The sequence below is a fragment of the Sapajus apella genome, unplaced genomic scaffold (assembly GCF_009761245.1).
Source record: "Sapajus apella isolate SASKATOON/1434 unplaced genomic scaffold, GSC_monkey_1.0 scaffold190, whole genome shotgun sequence".
Taxonomy (NCBI): domain Eukaryota; kingdom Metazoa; phylum Chordata; class Mammalia; order Primates; family Cebidae; genus Sapajus; species Sapajus apella.
The window spans coordinates 832,836-859,503 of record NW_022437130.1 but is presented as its reverse complement, the minus strand read 5'-3'; the positions used below and the strand labels follow the sequence as shown (position 1 = coordinate 859,503).

The following is a 26,668-nucleotide window of genomic DNA, read 5'->3' as shown; positions in this document are numbered from 1 at the left end:
ATGAAAATAATAAATCTGTGACAGTGTGGAAGGTTACTTCAGATTGGGTGGTCAGGGAAGGATTCTCAGGTGATATCTAGGCTACACAAGAATTACAAGAGCAAGCAGGATGCAAGGAGAACTGAAAGAGAGAAAACAGCCGGCTTACAGACCCTATACTGGGCCAGCAGCAGCCTCCAGGAAAACACTGCGGTCCTGAGGCTGGGGACGAGGTGCGAGTGCCATGAGAGGGAAATAGTCCGAGATGCGGTCCCAGAGGTCGGCGGGCACCAGCCAGCTTTGGAACCAGGGAAGGCATCATCCAAGCACGCTAGGAACCCACGGAGGATTTTAGGCAGTGAAGGGGATCGGATCTGAGCTAAGATTTTTCCAGACCCCGCAGCTGTGCTGTGGAGAACAGACAGGCGAGGGAGAGCGGAGTCCCCAGGCAAAGCCCAAGTGGGAAGCACCGCGTACCCAGAAACGGAGGCTCGCACCTGGGGGGCCACGGGGCTGCCAGGCTGGGCGCAAATTCAAGAGAAGTAAAAACTAAGCCGACAGGAGAGGGGACGTGGCCTGGGCGTCTCTCATGTCCTGGCGGCCTCGCACTTTGTCCCGCTATCCACTCCTTCCCTGAAGCCGGTGTCGCGAAGCTCCAAGGCTGCCAGCCTCCGGCTCGCGTACCGGCGCAGCTTCGTCCTGGCCTGAGCCCCGGCGTCTCCCAAACCCCACGCCCCTCACGCGTGGAGGGAGCCCTGGCCCAGCGCTCCGCCCCGCACCTCCCCCGCCCGCGTGCCCGCCCCGGCCCAGGCGGCGCTGCTCACCCTGACGCCCTGCAGCACCCGGACCCGCTCCTCCTCGTCCACTCCGAAGGACACCCTACGGCCCTCGCTGCTCTCCGTACTCCCCATGGCGAGCTGCTGGCTAGCGGGCAAGCGGGCAGCCACCCGACCTGGGACCCGGCTCCGGAGTAACCGGGCCAACAACGCTTTCCAGGACTCGTGCAGCCGCGGCACCCGCCAACAAAATCACGTTCTATTGGCCGCCGTTGTAGGCTCCACCAATCGGATGGCTCGGAGTCGCGATGCCTTTTGGGGGTTGTAGTCCTTCCGTTTGTAGGGGCGGGGGCGTGGCGGTCAGCGCCTGCAGAAGTGCGTTAGGCTGAGGCCAAGGATAGGTACCAAGGACAGGGACACGTTCTGGCTTTGGGAGTTCACCCTTCAGGGAGAGCCGAGGGTGATGTTCTGAAGCCAGTAGACGCCGAGACGGCCAAGGCGCTCATCTGGAGGCAAATTTCTGAGGGTTCACCACTCCATTCATTCAGCAAACACGTGTAGAGCCGCAGGGGCTGAGCGCCAGGCAAGCAAGGACCAGGCCCTCGCACTACAGCACCTTTCAAGACAGCGAGTGTTCCACCCTTGTGAGGTTTACAGTGCAAGGGAGGAAACAAGTGAAAAACCAAATATGCATCCATGTAAACTGACAGTACACAGAAAACTGCATGGTGATGCCACTAGTGAAATGAACAGAAGGAGGCCTCTTTTTATTTCAGTGACCAGAACAATCTCTGAAGAAGCAGCTTTGAACTGAGCCCGAGGGAGAGTAGGATTTATACAGGAAAAGGCAGGGGAAGACATTTTCTGGGACTCTCAAGAAGGAAAAGAGAAAGAGCGTCCATCCCATGGCTGGAAAATGAGAAGAGGGCAGAGGAGCAGTAAGGACCCAAATCATGTCGGGTCTTGTGAGGCAGGGTCTGTGTGTGGGTTTTATTCTAAATGCCGCGGGAGGACAGGGAATGGTCCTAAGCATTTAGGAGGCATTGCCCAAGGAGTGTACATACCATGTGTGGAATGCAGTGTGCCGGGCACTGTGTGTAGGCTTCTTACACAGGACCCTATGTATAAGGGAGCACGCAGCTGGTTGCCATTCATAGATACTGCTACCTTCAACTAAGCCCCTTTTTGTCTCTCTGAGATGCTGAATGGCTTTAATTTGCAAAAGTGTGCCTGAAACCGAGCTGGGCAACACTAGATGGAGCTCCTTTTGGCAACTTGGAAAGAAAGGGGTGAGGAGGAAAGGATGAATGAGAAAGAGCAGTAAGGCTCTGAGACTCAAAATAGCTCAGTGCAGAGTGAAGAAGCCAGTAAACATCCCAGACATGGTGTGATCAGAGAATCTTTAGGAACAAAGGTTTCTGCTAGTTTCATTCAAAATACTTAATTGGCACGCCCCACTCCACCCCCTCTGTCCTCCACTTCTTCTCTATAAGCAGAGCCAGTGTAGGGGATTCTGGTGCAAGTGGTTTCCTGGGGGAGTACCTCAGAAGAAAGGAAGTGAGGGAGACAGGCTAAGAGGGGTAAGGGGTGGGGGGCCCAGGGAAAACTGAGTAAAAGTGTGGTCAGATCTGGCCCTGGGCTGTCCTTTGTCTCCTTTCCTTGGAGGTTTATGATTACTAATTCAACCTCCTTACTAGTTATTGGTCTGTTCAGATTTCCTGTTTCTTCAAGACTCAGTTTTGATAGATGGTATGTTTCTGCGAATTTGTCCATTTCTCCTCCTAAGTTATCTAGTTTCTTGGTGTATAATTGTTCATAGTAGCTGATGATGATCTTTTGTATTTCTGTGGTATCAGTTGTAATGTCTCCTCTTTCATTTATACTTTTGTTAATGTGAAGTCTCTTCTTTCTTGGTTAGTCTAGCTAAAGGTTTGTAATTTTATAGATCTTTATTGTTGATCCTTTCTGTTGTTTTTGTAGTTTCTATTTCTCCTCTCGTCTTTTTTATTTCCTTCAGTCTGCTAACTTTTGGGCTTACTTTGTTCCTCTTCTAGTTCCTTGAAATATAAAATTAGGTTGTTTTATGTCTTTCTTTTTTCTTAATGCAGGTATTTCTCGCTATAAACTTCCCTCTTAAAAATGTTTCTGCTGCATCCTATAAGTTGTACCTTGTGTTTTCATTTTCATTTGTCTCAAGATACTTGTTTATTTCACTTTTGATTTCTTCTTTGGCTCATTGGCTGCTCAAAAGTGTGTTGTTTAATTTCCACACATGTGTGAATTTTCCAGAATCTTCCTAGTATTGATTTCTGACAACAAATTATTCAAAAAGAAATTAAGAAAACAATCCCACTTACAATAACACCAAAAAGAATAAAATATGAATAAATTTAACCAAGGAAGTGAAAGAAAGATTTACGCAAAAAATTGTATACTAAAAATTGTAAGACACTGTTGAAAGATATTGTAGGAGACATAAGTAGAAAGATAGCCCATGTTTATAGATCAGAAGAATTAATATTGTTAAAATGGCTATACTACCAAAAGTAATCTGCACATTCAATATAATCATTATCAAAATTCTAATGGCATTTTTCACAGAAATAGAAAAAAACAATTTTAACATTTTATCTGGAACCACAAAAGACCCCAAATAGCCAAAGCAATCTTGAGAAAGAAGCAAAAAGCTGAAGGCATTATACTTCCTGATTTCAAACTATATTACAAGGCTATGGTAATCAAAGGAATATGATACTGGCATAAAAACAGGCACATAAATCAATGCAGAAAAGCAGAGAGCCCAGAAATAATCCCGTGCATATATTTCTACTAATCTTTGACAATGGTGCCAAGAATATGCACACTATGGGGAAAAACAAGTCTCTTCAATAATTGGAGCTGGAAATACTGGATAACCACATTCAAAAGAAGAAAATTGGACCCTTGTATTACACTATACACAAAAATCCATTCAAAATGAATTGAAGACTTAAATGTGAGATCTGAAACCCCAAAACGCCTAGAAGAAAACATAGGCAGAAAGCTTATCATTGGTCTTGATGATAATTTTTAGGCCATAAAACCAAAAGCACAAACAACAAAAGTAAAAATAAGCAAATGGTACTACATCAAACTAAAAAGCTTCTCCACAGCAAAGGAAACAATCAGCGAACTGAAAAGGCAACCTACAGACTGGGAGAAGATATTTGTGTACCATGTATCTGATAAGTGCTTAATATCCAAATATACTGTATAAGGAACTCACAAAACACAATAGCAAAAATAAATAAAAATCTGATTAAAAAATGGGCAAAGGACTTCATTTTTCCAAAGAAGACATGTAAATAGCTAACAGGCATATGAAGAGTGCTCAACATCACTAATTATCAGAAAAATGCAAATTAAAACCATGGTGAGGATCACCTCACACTTGTGAGGATGGGTATTATAATGAAGACATGAGAAGTGTTGGTGAAAAGAGAACCCTGTATCCTGCTGGTGGGAATGTAAATTTGTAGAGCCATTATGCGAGAAAGTATGGCAATTCCCCCAAAAGTAAATACAATCTAGTAATCCTATTTCTGTGTAGTTAACTTTAGCCTAAAGCTGCTTCCTTGTAAATTCAGCCTAAGGTTTCCCCATAAATAGTGAGCTGTTATCTAACTGGACGTATAAACAGACTATAATCTACTCTTGTAACAGGTAGCCAAGTCTCAGCCAATCACAGAAGACATACTTCAACTACTCACAAGTGGCCAACTGCTCAGTGATCAAATAAGTCTGTAACCCAGCTATAACCAATCTGGCTATTTCTGTATCTCACATCCATTTTCTGTATGTGAATGTCCTTTTCCTGTCCATAAATCCTCTGCAACCCCACTGGCAGCACTGAAGTCTCTTTGAACCTATTCTGATTTGGGGGCTCCCTGATTTGTAACTTGTCCTTTACTCAGTTAAACTCTTAAATTTAATCAGTCTCGAGTTTTTCTTTTATATATCTAAATAAAATGAAATCTTGGCAATATATCTGCTCCCACATGTCCATTACAGTATTATTCAAAATACCCAAAACATGGAAACAAGCTGTGTCCATCAACAAGTGAACAGATAAAATGTTTTACACACACGTGTGTTTTATTCAGCCGTAAAAAAGAAAGAAATCCTGCCATTTATGAAAATATGGATGAACCTGGAGGACATTATGCTAAGTGAAATAAGCCAGGCACAAAAAGACAAATAACTGTTTGATCTCACTTATATGTGGAATCTAAAAACATTGAACTCATAGAAGCAGAATAGAACATTTGATACTAGGGACTAGGAAGTGGGAGCAATGGAGAAATGTTCAAAGGGTACAAACTTTAGTTATAAGATGAACAAGTTCTGGCCAGGCATGGTGGCTCATGCCTGTAATCCCAGCACTTTGGGAGACGAAGGAGGGTGGATCATTTGAGGTCAGGAGTTCAAGACCAGCCTGACCAACATGGTGAAACCCTGCCTCTACTAAAAATACCAAAAAAAAAATTGCCGGGTATGGTGGCAGGTGCCTGTAATCCCAGCTACTCAGAGGCTGAAGCAGGAGATTCTCTTGAACTCAGGAGGTGCAGGTTGCAGTGAGCAGACCTCATCACTGCACACTTCAGCCCTGGCAACAGAGCAAGATTGCAACTGAAAAAAAAAAAAAAGGAATGAATAAGTTCTGAGGATCAAAAGCACAGCATGGATGGTGAGGGATTTGTTAATTTCATTGTGATAAGCATTACACAATTTATACGTATATCAAACCATCACATTGTATACCTTAAATATATATAATCTTGGCCAAATTTTTTTTTTGAGACATGGTCTCACTCTGTTGCCTAGGCTGGAGTGTGGTGGCACCAACACGGCTCACAGCAGCTTTGACCTCCTGGGTTCATGCAATCCTACCTCTCAGGACTATAGCCACACGCCACCACACCTGGCTAATTTATACATATAGTAGAGATGGGGGGGGTCTCACTATGTTGCCCAGGCTGGTCTCAAGCTCCTGGGCTCAAGCAACCCTCCCAACTTGGCCTCCCAAAATGCTGAGATTGCAGGTGTGAGCCACTATACCTGGCCACAAAGCCCAATAGCCACCAAGTATTCAGAGGCCACCAAGACATCTGTGCTGAACTAATTCAGCAAAACGAGTGAGAGCCAAGGGTGACCATGAGACTCTGGTGGCCTCACTCCCATTATGAAGAATCCTTGGGGAGTCTTGGAATTCCATAGACTTACAGCAGCATAGGTAAGCCTCATGACAACCCAGTGTGTTCTGTATCCCCACTTCACAGATGAGAAAACCGAGGAGCAAGCAGGTGAAGATAACGCAACACTATTGGTCTAAAGTAGGAGGAGGATAAAGGCAGTGGCAAGGGAAGCAGAGGAAAGGAGGGGAAAGGAAGCAGAGCTTTTTGAGCACCTTTTTTGTGCCAGGCTCCAGGACACAAGCACACATGATTTTCATGTAGTTAATCCAGAACCAATTCATTGAGTCCTCAAAATCATCCTAGAGTTTTATTACCCCTTTCTAAGGCCCAGAAAACTGAGGCCCTGGAGGGGTCTGCTTGTGGCTACCTGGCACCCAGTTTCCCCTTCCCAGCAACAGAACCCCAATTTTCTGAGGTACAGGCATGTTCTCGATTAGAAAAAAATTGCCTCCTAGGCTCCCAGTGGCCAAATGTGGGGCAATCTGAACATCAAGAAGACTAGAAGGAGTAATGGCTTATAGAAGATTTAGTGGTTTTAAATTTATTAGTCTTTTCTAGTGAAACGGAGGAAGAGAGGGAGAGAGTGACAGAGAGAATGAGAAAGAGGGTAGGGAGATTCTTCTTTACAAAAAAAAAAAAAAATGCCAGCTAACCAGTACAACTGGAATTTGAGATTTTTTAAACTGCCATTTTGCAACCCTCAGAGGATTAACTGAATGAGGCAAAAATCATCAAAGGCTACTAAAGCCATTGGGTGGAAAAATTGTTGGGATACAGGCTATTCACCCAAAGTGCTGGGATTACCTTGGCCTCCCAAAGTGTTAGGATCACAGGCATGAGCCACCATACCTGGCCACAGGGCCCAACAGCCACTGAGTATTCAGAGGGCCACCAAGACATCTGTGCTCATTTTTTCCTGCACCAAAGGAAATTGTGTTTCTGTTGCAGGGAAGGGGGAACTCAGTCCTAGGCTGCCATGAGTGAAACTGTCACAACACCTTCCCTGTCACCTCGCCACAGATTTATTTATTAAAAAGGGAAAACCATACTACAATGATGACACCTGGCAGTAACTACCTTAACCAATTACCAAATTTAGCATCACAAATACTGGGACCATCTGACACAATGTCCCTCCCCAAGTGATACAATTAGGAACACATAACCTCTCCAGTGCAGTATTCTCATCAAAAGTGTAACCTGAATCTAATGGTGAGGACATAGTTAGACAAACCCAGAAACATCCTAGGAAACAACTGGCCTGGACTCTTCCAAAAGGTCAATGTCATAGAAAATAAAACAAAAAATGTGGCTTTAAAAAGGCAAAGCCAGGTGAGGTGGCTCACACTTATAATCCCAAACTTTGGGAGACTGAGGCGGCAGGATCACTTGAGGCCAGGAGTTCACGGATAGCCTGGGCAATGTAGCAAGATCCTATCTCCAAAAGAAATGGCTTATAGCACATTTAATGGTTTTAAATTTATTAGTCTATTCTAGTGAAAGGGAGGAAGAAAGGGAGAGAGTGACAGAGAGAATGGGAAAGGGAGATTCTTCTCTACAAAAAGAGAATGCCAGCTAACAAATGCAACTGGAATCTGAGATTTTTTAAATTGCCATTTTGAAATCCTCAGAGAATTAACTGAATGAGGCAAAAATCATCAAAAGATACTAAAGCCATTGGGTGGAAAAAATATTTTTTAATTAGCTGGGTGTGGTGGTGTGTGCCTGTACTCGAAGCTATTCAGGAAGCTGAGGTGGGAGAAGGGCTTGAGCCCAGGAAGTAAAGGCTGCAGTGAGCCATGATTGTACCACTGCACTCCAGGCTGGGTGACAGAGTGAGACACTGTCTCTAAAAAATAAAATAAAATAATAAAACAATTTTTAAAAGAAATGAAGGAAGCATAGCACTGAAATGCAGCAGTGAATCCTGATTGGATGCTGAGCTAAATAACAGCATCCAATAACAGCAAAGCTATCAAAAGATACTTAGGTTTTTGGGGAATGCTATACATATGGGACAGTGTCCTAGATGATACTGTGGAATTAATATTCATCTTCTTGTTCTTGGGAAATGTATGCTGAAATATTTAGGAGTGGAGTGCCATAATGTTTACACCTCATATTCAAACGGTTTGGAAAAGAAATGTTAACATTAGGTGGCTGTAAGTGACATATATTTTAGAGTCCACTATATTATTCTTTCACTGTTTCTATGCATTTGAAAATTTTCAGAACAAAAAAGAGGAGGGAAAAAAAGCCTTCCTCAAAGCTGAAAGTGACCATATTACCCAGCTCTTAAGCAGAACAGCACAGTGCTGACATGGGATGGGGTGCAAGGCTGAGCTCTGTTTCTTTCTAGATTGGCCCCTCCCACCAGGCAATTCATGGAATTTCTCTGTGCCTCAGTTCCCTGAAGGATGTGAGAATGGTGCCGACATTACCTGGAGTACTTGTTCAGAAAGCTTGGTACCAAGGGATCTCATTTAGCAACAGCTGTTGTTATTCAAAGACTTTGTTTTTGGAATGAATACTTTGGCAACCAGTACGGAGGGTGTACTGGATGGGGGAGTTATGTGAGGTGCCGTGTCTTTTTTTTTTTTTTTTTTTTTTTTAGACAGAGTCTCCCTCTGTCACCCAAGCTGGAGTGCAGTAGTGCGATCTTGGCTCACTGCAACCTTTGCCTCCCAATTTCAAGTGATTCTCCTGCCTTAGCCTCCTGAGTAGCTGGGACTACAGGCATGCACCACCACGCCCAGCTATTATTTGTATTTTTAGTAGAGATGCGGTTTCACCGTGTTGGCCAGGATGGTCTCAATCTCCTGACCTCGTGATTCACCCGCCTAGGCCTTCCAAAGTGCTGGGACTACAGGCATGAACCACTATGCCCAGACAAGGTGCCTTGTCTTGTTTGTCTTCGGAAACAAACAAGAAGTAAAGGGCTGGTGGAGTAGAAAGGTAATTTGCTTTGTCCATGTTAAAAGCCAAAAGGGGGCTGGGTGCGGTGGCTCACGCCTGTAATCCCAGCACTTTGGGAGGCCAAGGCAGACGAATCACTTGAGGTCAGGAGTTTGAGACTAGCCTAGCCAATATGGCAAATCCCATTTCTACTAAAAATACAAAAATTAGCCAGGCATGATGGTGGATGCCTGTAGTCCCAGCTACTCGGGAGGCTGAGACAGGAGAATTGCTTGAATCCGGAAAACAGAGGTTGCAATAAGTTCAGATCCATGAGTCCATCTCAAAAAAAAAAGAAAAAGAAAAAGCTAATAGGGAGATTTCCTTGCAAGTTCAGAAACAGGAGTGTCTGCCTTCTCCACTTATATTCAACATTGCACTGGGGGTTCTAGCCAGGACGGTTAGACAAGAAAGTGAAATAAAAGTCTTCCAGATTGAAATGAAAAAGGTAAAACTATCTCTATTTGCAGATGACACGATCTTGTATGTAGAAAATTCTCAAGAGATTCACACACACACACACACATTTTAGTACTGCTAATAACCAAGATGAGCAAGGTTGAGGGTATGAAAAACAAAAATCAGTTTTATTTTATGCACTAGCAATGAGCAATCAAAAAATGAAATTGGGAAGCTTCCCCTTACAATAGCTTCAAAAAGAATTTAACCAAAGAAGTACAAGATTTGTTCCCTGAAAACTAAAAACACAGCTGCCTGGGCAGGGGGATGGAAATTGGCAGGAAAATGACTTAAGGGATGTTTGTGAGGGATGAAAATGTTCCCTATTCTGATTAGGGTAGTGGCTATGGTGTCTACATTTATCAATACTCTTCAAGCTGTACACTTAGCATCTATATATTTTGTCAATACCAGCCTGGGCAACATAGTAAGACCTCATCTCTACAAAAACATTTCTTTTAATTAAAAAGACACATAGACCAATAGAACAAATGAGAGAACTCTGAAATAAAGCCACACACCACAATCAGCTGGTCTTCAACAAAATCAGCAAAAATAAACAATGGGGAAAGGACTCTTTAGTAAATAAATAGTGCTGGGAAAACTACTGTGAAACTGGGAGAATCGTATGCAAGAGAATGAAATTGGACCCTTACCTCTCAACCACATACAAAAATTAACTCAAAATGGATTAAAAACTTACATGTAAGACTTTGAACTATCAAAATCCTAGAATAAAATATAGAAAATACTCTTCCGGACATCAACCTAGGCAAAGAATTTATGACTAAGTCCTCAAAAGCAAATGCAACAAAAACAAATTGACAATTGGGACCTAATTAAAGAGCTTCTGCACAGCAAAAGAGACTATCAACAGAGTAAACAGACAACCTACATAATGGAAAAAAAATTGCAAATTATGCATTCAACAAAGGACTGATATCCAGAATCCATAAGGAACTCAAAAATCAACAAGAAAAAAAATAACCCCATTAAAATGTGGGCAAAGGATGTGAACAGACACTTCTCAAAAGACACACATGCAGCCAACAAGTATATGAAAAACTTTTCAACATAACTATCAGAGAAAAACCACAGTGAGATACGATCTCACATCAGTCAGAATGGCTACTATTTAAAAGTCAAAAAAGAACAGATGTTGGGGAGGTTGTGGAGAAAAGGGAATTCTTACACACTGCAAGTGTGAATGTAAATTAGTTCAGCCCCTCTGGAGAGCAGTTTGGAGATTCCTCAGTGAGCTAAAAATAGAAATACCATTCGAACCAGCATCCCCATTATTGGGTATATACACAAGGGAATATAAATTGTGCTACCAAAAAGACAATTGCACTCACGTGTTTATTGTAGCACAAGTCACAATAGCAAATACATGGAATCAATCCAGGTGCCCATCAACAGCAGATTGAATAAAGAAAATGTGGAGTATATACACCATGGAATACTACACAGCCATAAAAAAAAGAATAACATCATGCCCTTTGCAGCAACATGGATGCAGCTGGAGGCCATTATCCTAACCAAATTAACACAGAAACAGAAAACCAAATATCACATATTCTCACTTATAAGTGGGCGCTAAACATCAGGTACACACAGACGTAAAGATGGGAACAGTAGACACTGGGGACTCCACAAGGACTGGAAAACTCCTTATTGGGACCATGTTCATTATCTGGGTGATGGTATCAAGAGAAGCCCAAACCTCAGCATCATGCAGTATACTCTTTTAACAAATCTGCCCATGTACCTCCTGAATCTAAAATAACACTTAAAAAACTAAAAAAAAATTAAAATCTTAGCCAGGTATGGTGGCTTCACACCTGCAGTCCCAGCTATTGAGAGGCTGAGGTGGAAGGGTCACTTGAGCCTAGGAGATCAAGGCTGCAGTAGCTGTGATTACACCACTGTACACCAGCCTGGACAACAGAGCGTGGCCCTATCTCTTAAAAGAAAACAGTGGGGAGAATTGTATAAAATATTTTTGCGGCCGGGTGCAGTGGCTCATGCCTGTAATCCCAGCACTTTGGGAGGCCTAGGCAGGCAGATCACAAGGTCAAGAGATCAAGACCATCTGGCCAACATAGTGAAACCCCATCTCTGCTAAAAATACAAAAATTAGCTGGACATGGTGGCACATGCCTGTAGTCCCAGCTACTCAGGAGGCTGAGGCAGGAGAATCACTTGAACCCGGGAGGCAGAGGTTGCAGCGAGCCAAGATCGTGCCACTACAACTCCAGCCTGGGTGACAGAGTGAGACTCTTCCTCAAAAAAAAAAGGAAAATTGGGGATTTGACACCATCGTGTTTTATTTCTCATTCAGGCAAAATGCGGTGGAGGGGCTGGGAAATCCTGGCTAACGGAGGCTCCACTGTGCTTGAACTATACCGTATGGAACATGTGGCTTCTGAGGGCAGGTCAGCAGGGTAGAGTGAGCCTCCAAGACTGCAGCTCTGAGTGCCAGCTTTCCCAATCTGGGTGACCCTCCACTTCCCTCTACATTCCCCTGGCCAGTGCTGGCCACATGGCCCCACCCAAGGCTGAGAGGTGCTGTCTTCCCTCAGTAGGAAGAAAGAGGAAACCAACTTGTAAGCACTAGTAACATCACACACAGCTAATGAAAACAACTAATTGATCCCTTATTGTTTTCTGAGAAGGTCCCTATAAGAAAAATATACTGGCTCCTAAAATTCGTAGGAGAATTTTAGGAGAGCCTGCATAGCCAAAGCAAGACTAAGTGAAAGGAACAAATCTGGAGGCATCACATTACCTGATTTCAAACTATACTATAAGGCCATAGTCACCAAAACAGCATGGTATTGGTATAAAAATAGGCACATAGACCAATGGAACAGAATAGAGAACCCAGAAATAAGCCCAAATACTTAGAGCCAACTGATTTTCAACAAAGCAAATAAAAACATAAAATGGGGAAAGGATGCCTTATTCAAATGGTTCTGGGATAATTAACAAGCCACATGAAGGAGAATTAAACTGGATCCTTGTCTCTCACCTTATGCAAAAATCAACTCAAAATGGATCAAGGACTTAAATTTTTTTTTTTTTTTTTTTTTTTTAGATGGAGTTTCACTCTTTTTGCCCAGGCTGGAGTGCGATAGCATGATCTTGGCTCACTGCAACCTCTGCCTCCTGGATTCAAGCAATTGTCCTGCCTCAGCCTCCCGAGTAGCTGGGATTGCAGGCATGCACCACCATGCCCAGCTATTTTTTTATTTTTGGTAGAGGCAGAGTTTCTTCATTTTGGTCAGGCTGGTCTGGAACTCCCGACCTCAGGTGATCTACCCACCTCATCATCCCAAAGTGCTGGGATTACAGATGTGAGCCACCATGCCTGGCTAAGGACTTAAATCTTAAGACCTGAAACTAAAAATTCTGGAAGATGACATTGGAAAAACTCTTCTAGATATTGGCTTAAGCGAGTATTTCATGATCAAGAACCCAAAAGCAAATGCAAGAAAAACAAAGATAAATAGCTGTGACTTAATTAAACTAAAGAGCTCTTGCATGGCAAAAGGAACAGTCAGCAGAGTAAACAGACAACCCACAGAGTGGGAAAAAAATCTTCACAATCTATACATCTGACAAAAGACTAATATCCAGAATCTACAACAAACTCAAACAAATTAGCAAGGAAAAAAAACCCATCAAAGTGGTGCTAAGGACATGAACAGACAATTCTCAAGAGAAGATATACAAATGGCCAATAAACATATGAAAAAATGCTCAACATCACTAATGATCAAGGAAATGCAAATCGAAACCACAGTGTGATACCACTTTACTCCTGTAAGAATGGCCATAATCAAAAAATCAAAATATAATAGATGTTGGCGTGGATGCAGTGAACAGGAAACACTTCTACACTGCTGTAGGAATGTAAACTAGTACAGCCACTATGGAAAGCAGCATGGATATTCCTTAAAGAACTAAAAGTAGAACTACTATTGATCCAGCAATCCCACTACTGGGTATTTACCCAGAGGAAAAGAAGTCATTATATGAAAAAGATACTTGCATATGCATGTCTATTGCAACACAATTCACAATTGCAAAAATGTGGAACCAACCCAAATGCCTATTAATCAACGAGTGTATAAAGAAACTGTGGTATGTAGGTATGTATGTGTACATACATACACATATATATTACATATAAACATATATATAATGGAATACTATTCAGCCATAAAAAGGAATGAATTAATGGCATTCACAGAGACCTGGATGAGATTGGAGACTATTATTCTTAGTGAAGTAACTCAGGAATGGAAAACCAAACATCATATGTTCTCACTCACAAGTGGGAGCTAAGCTATGAGGATGCAACGGCATAAGAATGACACAATGGACTTTGGGGACTCGGGGAAATGGTGGGAGGGAGGTGAGGGATAAAAGACTACGAATTGTGTGCAGGTATACTGCTCGGGTGATGGGTGTACCAAAACCTCACGAATCACCACTAAAGAACTTACTCATGTAACCAAACACCACCTGTTCCCCAACAGTCCAAGTAAATAAAAAATTTAAAAAGAAATTTAAAAAAGAAAAAGAAATGTGACTCCTAGTGTTGAAGTGGGGCCTGGTGGGGGGTGTTTGGGTCATAGGGACAGATCCCTCATGAAGGACTTGGTACCTTCCCTGTGGTAATAAGTTCTTACTCTATTGGTTCATGCAAGAGCTGGTTGTTCAAAAGAGTCGGGCACCTCTTCCTCTCTCTTATGGTACCTCTCTTGCTATGTGACATCTGCTTTCCTTTGCCTCTGCCATGAGTGGAAACTTCCCAAGGCCTCCCCAGGAGCAGATACTGTGCTTTTTTGTACAGATTGCATAACCATAAGCCAAATAAGCCTCTTTTCTTTATAAATTACCCAGTTTCAGGTATTCCTTTATAGGTACACAAAGGACTAATACAACCCCCTCTTTCATCTCTATGTAATCTTCAGTAAAAGGTTTGCCTGAGTCATCAGTGCTTTTGAGTTGGATTAGGCCTAAATGGACTTCCCCAAATTACCCCTGGACCATTATCAAGAACCCCTTTGTAGAGAACAGTGGGCTAATGGGGTAAAGGAAATGGGGGGACCTAGCGGGGGATGTGACAGGGCCAAGAGTGCTACGTGCATGGGATGTTGGAAGGATTATGGAGAGTGTGGTTGCATCATGAAAATAGTGGTCTTGAAAACCAGATACAAAGCCTGACCCCTAAGGCAGGCAGTAGAGAAGTCTTGATTTTTGGAGCAGAGGAGGGATCCAGTCCAATCTGTGCTTTAGGGAGCAAATGGATTTTGGAGCAGCCCTGGAGACAGTTGATGATGTGGCCTTAGTCTATTTGTGTTGTTTTAAAGGAATACTCAAGGCTCGGTAATTGATAAAGAAAAGAGGTTGGTCCATTTGGCTCATGGATCTGTAGGCTGTATAAGAAGCATAGCACCAGTATCTGCTCCTAGTGAGGACTCAAGCTGGTTCCACTTTTATTTATTTGTTTTTATTTTTATGTTTTTTGAGACAGCGTCTCCCTCTGTCATCAGGCTGGAGTGTAGTGACGCAATCTCGGCCCACTGCAACCTCTGCCTCACGGGTTCAAGTGATTCTCCTGCCTCAGCCTCCCAAGTAGCTGAGACTACAGGCAAGAGCCACCATGCCCAGCTAATTTTTTTTTTTATTTTTTAGTAGAGACAGGGTTTCACCATGTTGGCCGGGATGGTCTCGATCTCGACCACGTGATCTGCCCACCTTGGCCTCCCAAAGTGCTGGGATTACAGGCGTGAGCCACTGCACCTGGCTTGCTTCCACTTTTAAGGGAAGGTGAAGGGGAGCCAGCATGTGCAGAGACCACGTGGTGAGAATGGAAACAAGAAAGAGACAGGGAGGGGCCAGGGTCTTTTTAACAACCAGCTCTCAGCGGAACTCTCAGGAGCTAGTAGAGTGAGAATTCATGCATCCTTCCCCAGGGAGGACATTAATCTATTCATGAGGAATCCACCCCCAGGACCCAAATGCCTCCCATTAAGCCCCACCTCCAACATTTGGAATCAGATTTCACTATAAGATTTAGAGGGTCAAACATCCAACTGTAACATTCCTTCCCTGGTCCTCCAAATCTCATGTCCTTCTCACACTGCAAAATACAATCATCTCTTTTTAATAGTCCCCAAAAGCCTAAATTTGTTCCAGCACCAACTCAAAAGTCCAAGATCCAAAGTCTCATTTTAGGCTCAAGGCAAGTTCCTTACAGCTGTGAGCCTGTAAAATTAAAAACAAGTTACTTGTTTCCAAGATACAATGGTGATACAGGCTGTTGGAAATAGATGTTTGGTGCCTCAAAGAAAAATTAGCACTGAGATGGAGGATCTTTCGGCAACACAATTTTTACTTTCTGGACTGCAGGAAAGGTACTCTCACTAGCCATTTTGCCACAAGAGTACAATAAACAAAGGAAAACAGACAAATTTATCCCTTATGCATTTGGGGTCATCCTTACTGCTATGTCTGATATCCATTGGCTGGAGCCAGATCTTACAATCTAAACTAAAACCCGATTGGCTAACAACTTAAAATTTTTTCAAACAGGTAAAAGCAACGGAGAGCTGGTACATGCCCGTGAGCACACCCAACACAGATATCTTGGTTAAAGTACAAGGACGGCATGTCTAACAGCTACATAGGATAGGGCTTAACAAAGTATTATTAGCACACTTATGATTTATTCTTTAACAAGAAAGGAAACTTTAAAGAGGAACTTTTTAACTTCCCACACAGGCATTGGGTAAACATTCTCCATTCCAAAAGGGAGAAATTGGCCAAAAGAAAGGGGTAACAGTCCCCACGCAAGTCTGAAACTCAGCAGGGCAGACATTCAGTCTTAAAGCTCCAGAACGATCTCCCTTGCCTCCCTGTCTCACATTCTGGGCATACTGGTGTATGGGTGGGCTCCTAAGGCCTTGGGCAGCCATGTGGGTTCTGCCCAGCAAAGCCACAGGGGTGGAGAGTTAAATGCCTGTGGTTTTTCCAGGCTGGAGTTGCATGCACCCAGTGGCTATACCATTCTGCTGTCTGGAGGATGGTGGCCCTGCTCCCACAGCTCCACTAGGCAGTGCCCAATAGAGACTCTGTGCAGGGGTTCCAATCCCACATTTCCACTGGGCACTGCCTAAACAGAGTCTCTCTGTGGGGGCTCCACCCCTGTGACAGGCTTCTGCCTGGGCACTCAGGCTTTCCAGTGCATCCTCTGAAATCTAGGTCAAAGGTGCCAAGCCTCCACCACTTTCACCTTCTGGGCACCTGAGACTTAACACCAATGAAGGCCATAGAGACTTATGGCTTGTTCCTTCTTCTGTGCAAAAAGGGCTCTGTCCTTATGTAGCCCTCTTTCTCTGAACAAAGGAAATGTTTCCTGGAAGCCTCCAACAATCTTCAGGAGTGACACTGGGCAGTTGTGGGTCACACAGACACCCGTAGGCCAGGCCCTGGCAGAGGGCACAGAATGGCTGTGTTTGCTTTAGACCACAACAACTTGTTCCCTGAGCTGGACGCACTGCCTGACAAAACTAGCCCTGCCCACACCTTTATCTAAGCCCTTCCAAGTACCCCATTTGAGCAGCCATCTGTTTCCTGCCAGGACCAGGCTGTGGCAGGGCTGCTGCATGTGCAGTGTGAGTGTGCTGCATCTGAGACAGGGCGTATGTGTGTGCAGTGCATCAGTGTGAATAAAGAGAGAGAGAGTGTGTGTGTGTGTGTGTGGGTGTGTGAGCGTGTGTGAATTGCAGAAAGGGAGAGAGTGAGTCCAGACAATAAAGCTACTTCGTCCATTGTTCCCAGTCCCCATGCTTGGTTCCCACCTGCTCTCCCTCCATCCAGGAAATTCCTCGTGTGAACAAAGCCTCCAGATGGAATGAATCAGCTGAAAAGCATAAATGACTCAAGCAGAAAGTCAGGATCAGCCGCCTTGGCCCCAGGTTCCTTTTTTTTTTTTTTTTTGGCTTTTCAGAGTTTTAAGCTTCAGCTTTAGCCCTGGATTTAACCATTCAGCCGAACGGATGGCTGCTTAGCTGGCCAAACAGCCCAGGGACAGCTGGGATTCTCTGCACCCCAGCAGCTGCCCCTGGGGCTGTGCCACAAGAAGGTCGCCCCTTATCACAGCTCTCCTGAGTGGAACTGGCTGGAGTGGGAGAGGCAGTGGATACAGATGGCCAAGGATTCTAGGGTAAAAAAGAGAGCATTTGGTGCAGCAAAGCCAAATGGGCCACAGAACTCTCAGTGAGGGTAGCTGAGGTTGTTCAGAGCACAGCTTGTTCAGCCTGCATCCCATTTTCTCTCACTAGTCTTCCTATACACACACACACACACACACACACACACACACACACACACACACACACACACACACACCTGCACGCAAAGCTGTAATCTGAAAGGCAGCCCAGACTCAGGTGGAGGCTGGGCTTCCTGGTCCATCTCAAATGAAGGCTTGTGCCCGCTCCCAGGAGCTGTCTGCTTGGAGCCCTGGGCTCTGCAGTACGCTCAGAGCCAGTGTAGGTGTGGGTGGCCACAGTCAGGAAAAAGCTCACAGCCTGAGCTCTGGAGCAGCCCAGAGCACCATCAGAGCTCACAGGGCCTAACAAAGGCAGGGGCTGAGGCTGGGCAAGCCATTGGCCCTGCTTAGAGCAGAGAGGACATCAAGGAAAGCTTTATATATATATATATATATATATATATATATATATATATATATAAAACATAAGTGTTATATATTACATGTATAATATAAACATATATATTACATAATAAGTTACATTATTACATATCATATATATTACATTATGCAATATATTGTGTATATTTAATATGTATATATTACACATATATGTAATATATAATATATATGTATTTTAATCTCTGCATGCCTCAGTTTCACCATCTGTAACATAGGGATAAGAACAGTACCTGCTTATGGGATTGACATGGGATTGTATGAATTAATACATGCAATGGACTTAGAACAATACCTGGCAAAGAGGAAATGAAACCAAGGGGTTAATTTGATCAGGGCTGCCTGGCCTGCTTGCTTTTGGTCACTTACTTTTTATTACTTTTTTTCCTTTTTCAATGAAGCTAAAGTCCATGGTAGCTGACGGCCTCACCACTGAATGCTGAAACTCAACCTTCACTGGCTACTTTATAGATAACATTCACCAGTCACCAAGGTCACAGTCACTTCCATTATTGTTTTTCAGGAACTTGGGGCAGCTCCCATCCAGTTCAAACCAGCTGAGGCCACTGACCCTTCAACTGGGCCTGCACAAATGCCTGAGAGGTGGCTTTTTGACATCGAAGAGCCAAAACCTCCACCCTCAGGTCATGCTACCACCGCCGTTTTCTGTCTACTGTGCTATGAAATGCCATGAACCCCAACTGCACTTGTGCAGAATGAATGTGTTGCTTCATTTCCACGCTGCCAATCACCTTTCCCCATGCCTTAGAGCACTTCACTCCCCTAACCTATAAATACCCCTAAACCTTATCTTCCAGCAGGAGGATTTTAGAGCTGTTCTCCTTTCTCCTCGCTTGGTGCCCTTGGGGGGAATAAATCTCTTTTGCAATCTTTGTCACAGTGATTGATATACTGCAATGAGTGGAATGAGCCTGGACCTGGCCAGCCACAGAAACACTCAAATATCAATGGTTATTACTATGCCACATGGCATTCCAAGGAACCTAGCAAGTTGGACTATTTCCATCTTACTGATGAGGATACCGAGGCTCAGAAGGGGCATGTGACTTGTCTGAGGTCACACAGCTAGAAGGAGACAGAGTCAAGATTTGAAACCAGGTCCACATGGCTCAGAAGATGAAACTTTTTCCAGGGCCCCACATGGCCTTGTCATGCTCCATGGAGCATGGCCAGCCAGGCCCTTGGGTGTGGGACGTGGAGCTGGAATGGAGGCAGCCTGGTTAGTGGCCCACCTGACCATGGCACTCAGGGCCTGAGGCTCAGGAAGGGGTGTGGGTGAGGAGGGAGGAGAGTCTCCTCTTGGGGAGGCTTGGCACCTGCTAGCCCAGGTCCTGAGCTCAGATGGGGAAACTGTCTGGGCACCTGGCCTGGGAGGAGCCCCCTAGGGGAGCCACTTCCACACCTGCCTCCAGCTCCCAGCCCTGCAGGGGTAGCTTCAACCCAGAGCTGCTAGAATTTGAAGTTACAGGGCTGTACCAGCCTCCTTGCCACAAGACTCTGATAGTTTAAGTTTTATAAGTTCATTAAATTTGTGCACAAACTTTCAAGGAAATAACATTACACTGTAATGTCATTACATTGTAATGAGAGCTAGAAATTGGCACTCTGAGTTTTCAGTGGTCATTCTAGTCACCTACTTGGCCAAATGACGCAGATTGTTGAGGAAAGACCTCTGTATACCCCATGCACTTTGAGCAGCTGTTGGAGCAGATGACCAGGGCGGGGAGCAAGGAGGGGGTCACCTCCTCTGTATTCAAGGTCACTATCAGAGTCTTGCCTCAGAGCAGGGACCACCCCAGTTGGCAGCTGGGGGACTTTTACCCTTCCTCCTGTAATTGTATCAGCCCCACTAAACAATACCCTCTAGGTAGAAACCTCGTGTTTGCATTGCAAATCAAGCTAGAAGACTGGGTTTCCCAAGTCCCCCACAAACCACCACGGAGCTGGCACAGTTTTGTACTGGTTTGCATCTATGTCTTGCCAGTGGCCCCTCCAAAAAAAAAAAAAAACCTTAGCTATGGATTCCTGAAATTTAAATCCACATGCTATGCATGTCAGAGCCTGGAACACAAAAGGGAGGGTCAGCGTTTGCTGAGAGACAGGGTGATGTGCAGACAGCGCCATGCAGGTGGTAATGCTGCAGCATGAATGGTCTCTGGAGGACCAGGGGTCCCAAAGGGGCTGAGGAAGAGTCTCAGAAGAGATGGCCTCCAGAGGGTGAAGAGGGGCATGCTAGGCTGAGCACCCAGCAGGGGTGGGAAATGGTGGGGCTGGAGAAGAGCCCAAGAGACAGGATGCAGAGTTGAAGGCTATGTGATATCTTCTGGGTGGATTGGAGGCTGAGGTGAAGCTGGGCCTCTTACTGACTCCTTGTGGTACTCGTAGTGGCTGTGGTAATGGTAAAGTGAAAGGAGCAGTCTTTATGATGATGCAGGCTGAGCTGGCTTAACCCTCCTCCCATCAACCTGAGCTCCAAGGAGCATCCCACCTGACCAGAGGGATCATTTCCCTGGTTTTTCTGATATGGACCTAGGAAGAAGATAGGGGAATGTTTGAACATGGTCTGGATGTTGCATTTAATCCTTGCAACAATCTGATGAAGCGTTATCATTGTTTTTGTCATTATTGTTCCCATCACGGGGATGATCTCCCTTGTGTAGGAAGAAACTAACCTACCCACAGCACGCAACTATAATCAGTGGGACCCAGTCAGAGCTAGAAGAGACCTCCCTCTGACCTTCAATGTGGCAGAACACGCCACCCTCCAGGGGTGTGAGCAGCCTCCTGATGCCACACGTGTTGGGGGAGGCAGATCTGGCCTGGATACACCCCCTACTACTGCCTTCCCACTGTACTTCTGATGGATCACTACCATAAATACAAACCATGCTACAACAAACTCTGGTGTGCATATGTCTTGGTGCACCTGTACACACGTTTCTGAAGAATAGATTTCTAGCACTGGAATTGCTGGTTCGAACCACAAGCGCTTTCTAAGTTTCCATAGATACTCGTGAGTCCTTTGACAAAACTGTGGCAGTGCTGCTGCCTGCCAATAACATACAGGGATGCCCATTCCCACACCTGTGCCAGAGGGGTTGCTATTTGCCTTTTGCCAGTGTGGTAGAGAAAAACATTTTTTCTTTAATTTTAATTGCAGTCCCCTGAGTATCATATCTAAAGTTAAGCATCTTTTACCTTTGCTTCTTGGTCATTTATATTTATTTCACCTGTGAATTACCTTTTGCTGACTTTATTTGATCTTTTATTATGTATTTATTTGATCTTTCTACTATTGTTTTAAATTTGCTCTTTTCAGCATTGATTTGTGGGTCTCTTTACATGTTCTGGGTGTTACTCATCTTTTTTAGATGTTATAATAACTTTCTCCCCGTCTCACACTTGTACACTATGCATTTGTAATGTTATTTTTTGACAAACAAGGTTCATATTGTTCAATCCCTAAATCATAAATTTTTTTGCTTGTAGACTTTTATGTCTTAATAAGGAAGTACCTCCTGAGTTGATAAAAAAAGTTTTCTTTTAATGTGGGCCTTTTAAAGCCGTTTGTAATTTATTTTAATTATGCTATGGGATTGTGCTTAATAGGATTTCTTTCATATAGAAGGCCAATTGCCTCTCCCCAGTGATTTATTATCTTATTGTTTTGTTACTGAATTTCAAAAGTCAACTGTGTGATAAGCTATTTGTCCATGTGTGCACCATTTGTTTCTGGGGTTCTCTATTCTTTGGATATTTCTACAATTCATCACTGATTTACCTGCTGTAAGTTGATAAGACATTTGGACATCTGATAAGGAAATTGACCTCTTGTTTATCTTTCTTCAAATTTACTCAGCTATCTCTGGAAGTTTCCCTTCCAGGGAAACAAAATCTTCTGGCCATATACCATTAATAATCTTACTTGGCTTTCAGTTGCCATGGTCCCCAAACTTTTTGACACCAAGGACTCGTTTTGTGGAAGACAGTTTTTCCACAGACAGATGGGGTGGGGAGGGTGGGAGAGGTGTTGGTTCTGGGATAAAAATGTTCCACCTCAGATCATCGGGCATTGGATTCTCACAGAGTGTGCAAACTAGATCCCTCGCATCTGCAGTTTGCAGTAGGGTTCACACTTCCATGAGAATCTAATGCCTCGGCTGATTTGACAGGAGGCAGAGCTCAGGCAGTAATGCTCACCACCCACCACTCACCTCCTGCTGTGTTGCCCCATCCCTAACAGGCCAGGGACTGGTATAATGGAGTTGGGATTCCACTGAATTCATAGATCAATTTATGGGAGAATTGACATATCTCACTCAACTGAAGGCCATTCAGTAAACTTTGGCTGATTTTCAATATAGTTCTTAGACATTTTTATTAGTATTTTTGCTATATAGTGCATGGAATTTGTTGTTTTTAAGAATAAGGGCCAGATGCGTTGGTTCACGCCTGTAATCCCAGCACTTTGGGAGGCCAGGGTAGGAGGATCACTTGAGCCCTGGAGTTTGAGACCAGCCTAGGCAGTATAATGAGACATCATCTCTACCAAAGATTTAAAAATTTAGCTGGGTATGGTGGTGCATCCCTGTAGTCCTAGCTACTTGGAAGGCTGAGGCAGGAGGATCACCTGAGCCTGGGAGTTCAAGGCTTCAGAGAGCAGAGATCGCACCACTGCACTCCAGCCTCAGTGGCAGAGTGAGACTGTCTCTCTAAGAAGAAGAAGAAAAAAAGAATGAGTTCATTGTTCATTTTCTTTTTGAGTTGGTTTTTATTAGTAAGCCATTACGGTATTGATTTTTCTATGCAGATTTGATACTTGGCTGCTTTGCCTGACACTCCTACTTGTTCCTCAGTTGATGTCTCTGGAGAGTTTTCCAGGCAGATGATTGTCTGGTCTGTATGTAATCGCAGTTTTGTCCCTTTTTTTGAATATTGATACTGTTTTCCCTATGTGTTATGGTATTGGCTAGAATCTCTAAAACATTGAATAAAACAATAATAGTAATATTATCTCCTTTTATTTCATTCTCAAGTATGATTATTACCATAGCATTCGAACGTCCTTTATTATACCAAGCCAGGACCTAATTTGTCAGAGCCGTTTTTTCCCCACTTAAAAAAGTAAACTTTATTTTTAAAGCAGTTTCAGGTTCACTGAAAAATTGAGTGGAAGACACAGGGATTTCCCATGTACCCCTGCCCCACACATACACAGCCTCTCTCACTATCGACATCCCCACTAGAGTGGAACATTTGATACAAACAATGAACCTGCATTGACACGTTATAACTCAGAGCCCTAGTTTGCATGAAGGTTCATTCTTGGTGCTGAACACTCTATGGATTCCGACAAATGTGTAATGACTTGCATCCATCACTGCAGCAGCACACAGAGTGATTTCACTGCCCTAAAAATCCTCTGCTCTGCCTGCCCTTCCCTCCCTCCCCGTTAACCCCTAGCAACCACTGCTATTTTTACTGTCTCCACAGTTTTGCCTTTCCCAGAATGTCATAGAGTTAGAATCAGCCAGTATGTGGCCTTTTCAGACTGGCTTCTTTCACTGAGTAATATGCATTTAAGTTTCCTCCATGTCTTTTCATGGAAGACAGTTCACCTTTTTAGTGCTCAATAATATTTCATTGTCTGGATGTACTACAGTTTATCCACTCACCTACACAAGGGCATCTTGGTTGCTTCCAAGTTTTTGCAATAATGAATAAAGCTGCTGTAAATATGTGTCATTGTTTTTGTGTGGACATAAGTTTTCAGCTCCTTTGGGTAAATATTAAGGAGCGTAATTCCTGCATTGTGTAGTAAGAGTGTATTTAGTCTTATAAGAGATTGCCATCCAAAGAGGTTGTGTCATTGTGCCTTCCCACAGCAATGAATGAGAGTTCCTGTTGCTCCACATCCTCTCCAACATTTGGTGTTGTCGGTGTTTTGGCTATTCTAATAGGTGTACAGTGGTATCTCATTGTTGTTTAGAAGCTTTGATTTCTAAAAACATTGAAGTATGTATGTTGAATATTTTCAAAGGTGTTTTTGTTCTCTATGGAAATTATGTGGTTTTTCTTCTTCTCTAGGAAAGCAATGATTTAAATTGGTAGATTTTTCTAAAATTTAACACATATTTGTATTCCTAATGCAAATATATGTTTCATATATGATGTTTTCAATATCTTTCAATATACAGCTGAATTGAATTTGCTAACTCTTAAAAAAATAAAAAAATCAATAAACAATTTTAAAAGACAATACTGTACTATAAAATGGTCTGTTTATCTTAATTTAAAAATAAGAACAAGGAACATGTTCAATTCATAAAATCATAAAATCTACTTATTTTCCACATTTTTACCTTACTTGGAAGAGAAATAGAGACAAGAAAAAAAGATAAAAACAAAAAGTGGAAAAAAGACACTTTCATAGAAAAATCTAGACGTAAAGAAACAGAAATGTGGCCGGTAGCGATGGCTCACACCTGTAATCCCAGCACTTTGGGAGGCCGAGGCGGGTGGATCACAAAGTCAAGAGTTCGAGATCAGTCTGGCCAAGATAGTGAAAACTGGTCTCTACTAAAAATACAAAAAATAAAATAAAAATTAGCTGGATATGGTGATACGCACCTGTAATCCCAGCTATGTGGGAGGCTGAGGCAGGAGAATTGCTTGAACCCAGGAGGCAGAGGTTGCAGTGAGCCAAGATCATTGCCACTGCACTTCAGCTGGGGGCAACAGTGCAAGACTTTGTCAAAAAAAAAAAAATCCAGAAATGTAAAACCTAAGAAAAAAGATTAGAGAAGAAAGGCCAAGATACTCACAAATCAACTTACAGAGATACAGCCAGAAGAGAAAGGCACATAAAAAGGAAAAAATAAATTGAGACAGAAAAATACATAAAATGATTCTTAGCAGAAAGTCACCTTGTGGGCCAACATCTCTGTCCTCTGAATGGCCCTTCAGGCCCTGTTCTATTTGGCGTCTTATTCACAAGTTTTGCATCTGTGTGTATGAGGAAGATTAGCATATTGCTTTATTTTTCTGAGCTGCCTTCTCTAGTTTTAAGTTTCCGGGTTATATTATCTCTGTAAAATGAGTTGAGAAGTTTCTGATCTTTTTTGTGTCCTGAAACAATCATACAAATGAAGTTTCAGTGAAATCCCCTGTAAAACTGGACTACTATCTCTGGAGGGAAGATACCTGAGTACCTTTGGACTGTCTTCTATGATCGTCACACTATTTCTTCTTGAACCATATTTAGGAATTTATAGGTTTCTTTAAAATTGTCAATTTTTTCCAGGTCTTTGGATTTATTGATATTTATTATATATAGTTTTGTCTGTACAGTTAAAAAGATTGTTATATATCTCTATTTGAGTTTCCCTGTTACATTGAAGTTTTGTCTCTTGAAAGATCTACTTCATTGATCAACTGCATTGTTTTTCTTCATTAGTTCCTACTTTTAGGTTAATCTTTCCATTCTACTTAAAACCATTTTTTAACAGTTTTTTTTTTTTGTTGAAATTTTAATTAATTTATTCTCAATCTTTTTTCTTTTCTTTTCTTTTCCTCTCTGTCACCCAGGCTGAAGTGCAATGACAGGATCTCGGCTTACTGCAACCTCTGCCTCTTGGGTTCAAGCAATTCTCCTGCCTCAGCCTCCTGAGTGGCTGGGATTACAGGTATGTGCCTCTATGCCAGCTAATTTTTGTATTTTTAGTAGAGACAGGGTTTTGCCATATTGGCCAGGCTGGTCTTGAACTCCAGATCTTAGGTGATCCACACAACTTGGCCTCCCAAGTGTTGGGATTACAGGCATGAGCCACTGCACCCAGGCCTTATTTATTTTCTAATAAATGCACGTAAACCACACTTTTTCCTTTAAGTACCGTTTTGGCTTAAAAACACAGATTTAGTGATATGGTGCCCCTGAACTATTTATATTCAGATGTAATTTGTGCATTATATTTTTAAATTTTCTCTTAAAGAGGTATTAAAATGTTTTTGTCAATTTCCAGTTTCATTGCATTTCAATGAGGGAATATGGCCTAAATAGTAGCAGCTTTCTGGAATTTATTAAGATTTTCTTTCTGGCCTTGTGCATGGTCAATGTTTTCAGAATATTCCATTTGCGGTTAAAGGAATATGTAATCTCTGTTAGTTGACCAGAAAGGCGGAGGGGTGTGTGTGTGTGTGTGTGTGTGTGTGTGTGTGAGAGAGAGAGAGAGAGAGAGAGACAGAGAGAGAGAGAGAGAGAGAGAGAGAGATTATTAAGCTTATTATTTTTCAAAAATCCTCTTTTTATTTATTTCTGTTCTGTGAGAATTCTGTGAAAACCACCTACCAAGGTATTGAGGATCTAGGTTTTTCTGCTTGTAATGCTGTCAGGTTTCTGCCCTGTGTATTTTGAAGCTAAGATTTAAGTGCAACAAAAAAAGGATTAGCATTTGTTACCTATTGTTCATTTTTTAAATATGACATATCCCTCTCTTTGT

At 43.0% G+C, this 26,668-nt stretch overlaps 2 protein-coding genes across 7 annotated transcripts in view; one reads left to right on the top strand and one right to left on the bottom strand.

The window, feature by feature from the left end:
- Positions 1 to 1,014, bottom strand: part of CHCHD6 (coiled-coil-helix-coiled-coil-helix domain containing 6) — a 241,115-nt gene extending 240,101 nt beyond the window's left edge. Inside the window, exon 1 of one of the 6 annotated variants that reach the window (XM_032269231.1) lies at positions 804 to 1,014. In XM_032269231.1, coding sequence (XP_032125122.1) covers positions 804 to 890 — 87 coding nt within the window. In that variant the 5' untranslated portion in view covers positions 891 to 1,014. The other 5 variants (XM_032269232.1, XM_032269234.1, XM_032269233.1 and 2 more) reach the window with 5 other exon arrangements.
- Positions 889 to 26,668, top strand: part of TXNRD3 (thioredoxin reductase 3) — a 79,095-nt gene continuing 53,315 nt past the window's right edge. The window contains exons 1-2 of the mRNA XM_032269258.1: positions 889 to 1,076; positions 17,468 to 17,695. Of these exons, the coding sequence (XP_032125149.1) occupies positions 889 to 1,076; positions 17,468 to 17,695 (416 nt within the window). The remainder of the gene's footprint in view (positions 1,077 to 17,467; positions 17,696 to 26,668) is intronic.